Source organism: Eriocheir sinensis, chromosome 37 (genome assembly GCF_024679095.1).
Source record: "Eriocheir sinensis breed Jianghai 21 chromosome 37, ASM2467909v1, whole genome shotgun sequence".
In the NCBI taxonomy this organism is placed as follows: Eukaryota; Metazoa; Arthropoda; class Malacostraca; order Decapoda; family Varunidae; genus Eriocheir; species Eriocheir sinensis.
In genome coordinates this window covers 17,187,826-17,190,325 of record NC_066545.1, presented here as the reverse complement: position 1 = coordinate 17,190,325, position 2,500 = coordinate 17,187,826, and the positions used below count along the sequence as shown (strand labels likewise).

The 2,500-nt window shown below is 41.7% G+C and overlaps 1 protein-coding gene across 2 annotated transcripts in view; it reads left to right on the top strand.

Moving 5' to 3' along the window:
- The window catches only part of LOC127008420 (A disintegrin and metalloproteinase with thrombospondin motifs 2-like), a 132,029-nt gene extending 129,947 nt beyond the window's left edge, over positions 1-2,082 (top strand). For both annotated transcript variants that reach the window (XM_050880567.1, XM_050880566.1), the window contains one exon: positions 1,115-2,082. In XM_050880567.1, coding sequence (XP_050736524.1) covers positions 1,115-1,369 — 255 coding nt within the window. In that variant the 3' untranslated portion in view covers positions 1,370-2,082. The remainder of the gene's footprint in view (positions 1-1,114) is intronic.
- Positions 2,083-2,500: the final 418 nt, after the last annotated feature.

Here is a 2,500-nt window from a genome sequence, read left to right as displayed (position 1 = left end):
TAAGAAGAGTTTTAATGTTTTCGGACACATTAACATTTTAGGTCCTGTTTCATTTATATTTACGAATCTTTCAACGGTTTCGGACGCGCCATGTTAGGTTTTAAGCCAATCAGGTCGTGTTTCATATATTAATAAGATGAGTTTTAATGTTTTTGGACACATTAGCACTTTAGCCAATCAGGTCCTGTTTCATTTATTATTACGAAGCTTTCAATGTTTTCGGACGCGTCATGTTAGGTTTTTTAGCCAATCAGGTCGTGTTTCATGTAATATTACGAAGCTTTCAACGGTTTCGGACGCGTTAGGTTAGGATTTTAGCCAATCAGGTCGTGTTTATTTATTATTACAACAACAACAACAACAACAACAACAACAAATGAACGACAATAAACAAACATGAAAAAATAATCACGAGTAACTGAATCGCTCGAACAAACAAACATCAATAAATTAATAAATAAATAAATAAAATAAAACTAATTGATTCGTTCCCTGCGTGAGTAAATAGATAAATAAATAATGTCTGGCCCATTAATTACCCCTCCCCCCCACTGTCCCCCTCCCTCTCCCTCCTCCTCCCCTTCTCACACACTCTCTCTCCCTCCCTTATACTATCTCCCTCTCTCCCTTCCTTTCCCTCCCTCCTCCCCCTTCCCTCCCTCCTAACCAGTAATTACTCCTAAATGAATTAAAATTGCCATTAATCGAACAAACTTGCGCTAAATTATTATGCCCGTCACTCCACGCATTATGCTTATGATGATGAGTGTCGTCGCCTCCTCTTTTTTTTCTTCTTCTTCCTCTTTCTTTTTCCTCAGTGTTTTCTTCTCCTCCTTGTCCCTCTTTGTTCATTTATTTCCCTTCTCTTCTTTTTACCTACATACCTCCTTCTTCTTCCTCCTCTTCTTCCTCTTTTTCCTCTTCTTCTTTTTCATTTTCGTGTTCTTCGTCTTTTTCCTCGGTGTTTCCTTCGCTTCGTCGCCCCTCTTTCTTCACTTCTTTTTCCCCTCATCTTTTTACCTACACACCTCCCTTTCTGCTCTCTTCTCTTCGCCTACCTCCTCCTTCTCCTCAAACTCACCTTCCATAACTCTTCTTCCTTTCCTTCGTCCAGTGCTCCACCACGTGCGGCGAGGGGGTGCAGACGCGCCAGTGGGAGTGTGTCGGCGGCGGCGGCAACGAGGTGACGTACGAGTGTGGGCCGCAGCCGAGGACGGAGAGGGTGTGCTTCGGCTCGCCCTGCCCCTCCAGCGAGCCCTGCCTCCGGGATGCCTCGCCCTTCTGCCAGCTGCCCGTGCTCCACCGCTACTGCCAGCTGCCGAAATACCGCGACCTGTGTTGTCATACGTGCGCAAATGTGGTCTATTAAGGTTATGGTTAGGTTAAGTTAAGGTAAGGTAAGGGTGGGTGTGACTGTACGTACGTGTGTGTATATATATATGGATAGTGTTGAGATACATACATACATACATACATATGTACATACATACATACGTTATACAAACATACAGACCGACAGACATGAAAATATAGATAGATTAAGTAGACAGGAGGAGGAGGAAGAGGAGGAGGAGGAGGAAGAAGAACAAAAAGAACAAGAAAGACACACACACACACACACACACACACACACACACACACACACACACACACACACACACACACACAGACACACACTCAAGATGTAAGTCAAAACATTGGTGATGTGCTTTTCCATGTTATTTCCTTACATAGACAGGAGACCCTTTTGTGTTCAGCTTGTTAGTGTGTGCGAAGAGGAGGAAGAAGAAGAGGAGGAAGAGGAGGAGAAGGAGGAGGAGGCAGTGATGAGGATAGTGGTGGTGGTGGTGGTTGCTTGAAAGGAAGAAAAGAAGGAAAAAAGAGAAAAAAAGAAAGTGGTTGTGGTGGAGAAAGAAAGGAGAAAGAAGGAGGAAGGAAGAAAAAAGAAAAGAAATAAACGAAGAAAACGAAGAAACTGGAGACCGAGATCCGTGGAAGGCATACGAAAGAAGGAAAGAAAGAAAAGAAAGAAAGAAAGAAAGAGAAAGAAAGAAAGAGAAAAAAGAAAGAAAGAAAGAAAGAGCTAAAAGGTGAGGAGAATAAAACCAGGAAGTGACAAACAAACGAACGAACAGATGAAGCGAGAAACGAAAAAGATAAATAAAAAGAAAATAAAGAAAAAAGAAAAAAAGATGAAACGCCAGAAAAGAAAAACAAAAAGATAAAGAAGATTAACAGGACTTGAGAGAGAGAGTGCCATTGTTGTGTGTGTGTTATCTGAAAAGACCAAAAAAAAAAATAATAATGAGAAAAAGAAAAAAAAATAATTGGTCGAGGCTTTATCTAAAAATAACAACCATCTCCACCACCACCACCACCACCTCTACCACCACCACCACCACCACCACCACACACAGACAGACGAACAAGCAGCCCATTACCACTGCTTTTTAATCCCCCTGTTGTGTCGTGAAATAAATAAAAGTAAATAAATAAGTAT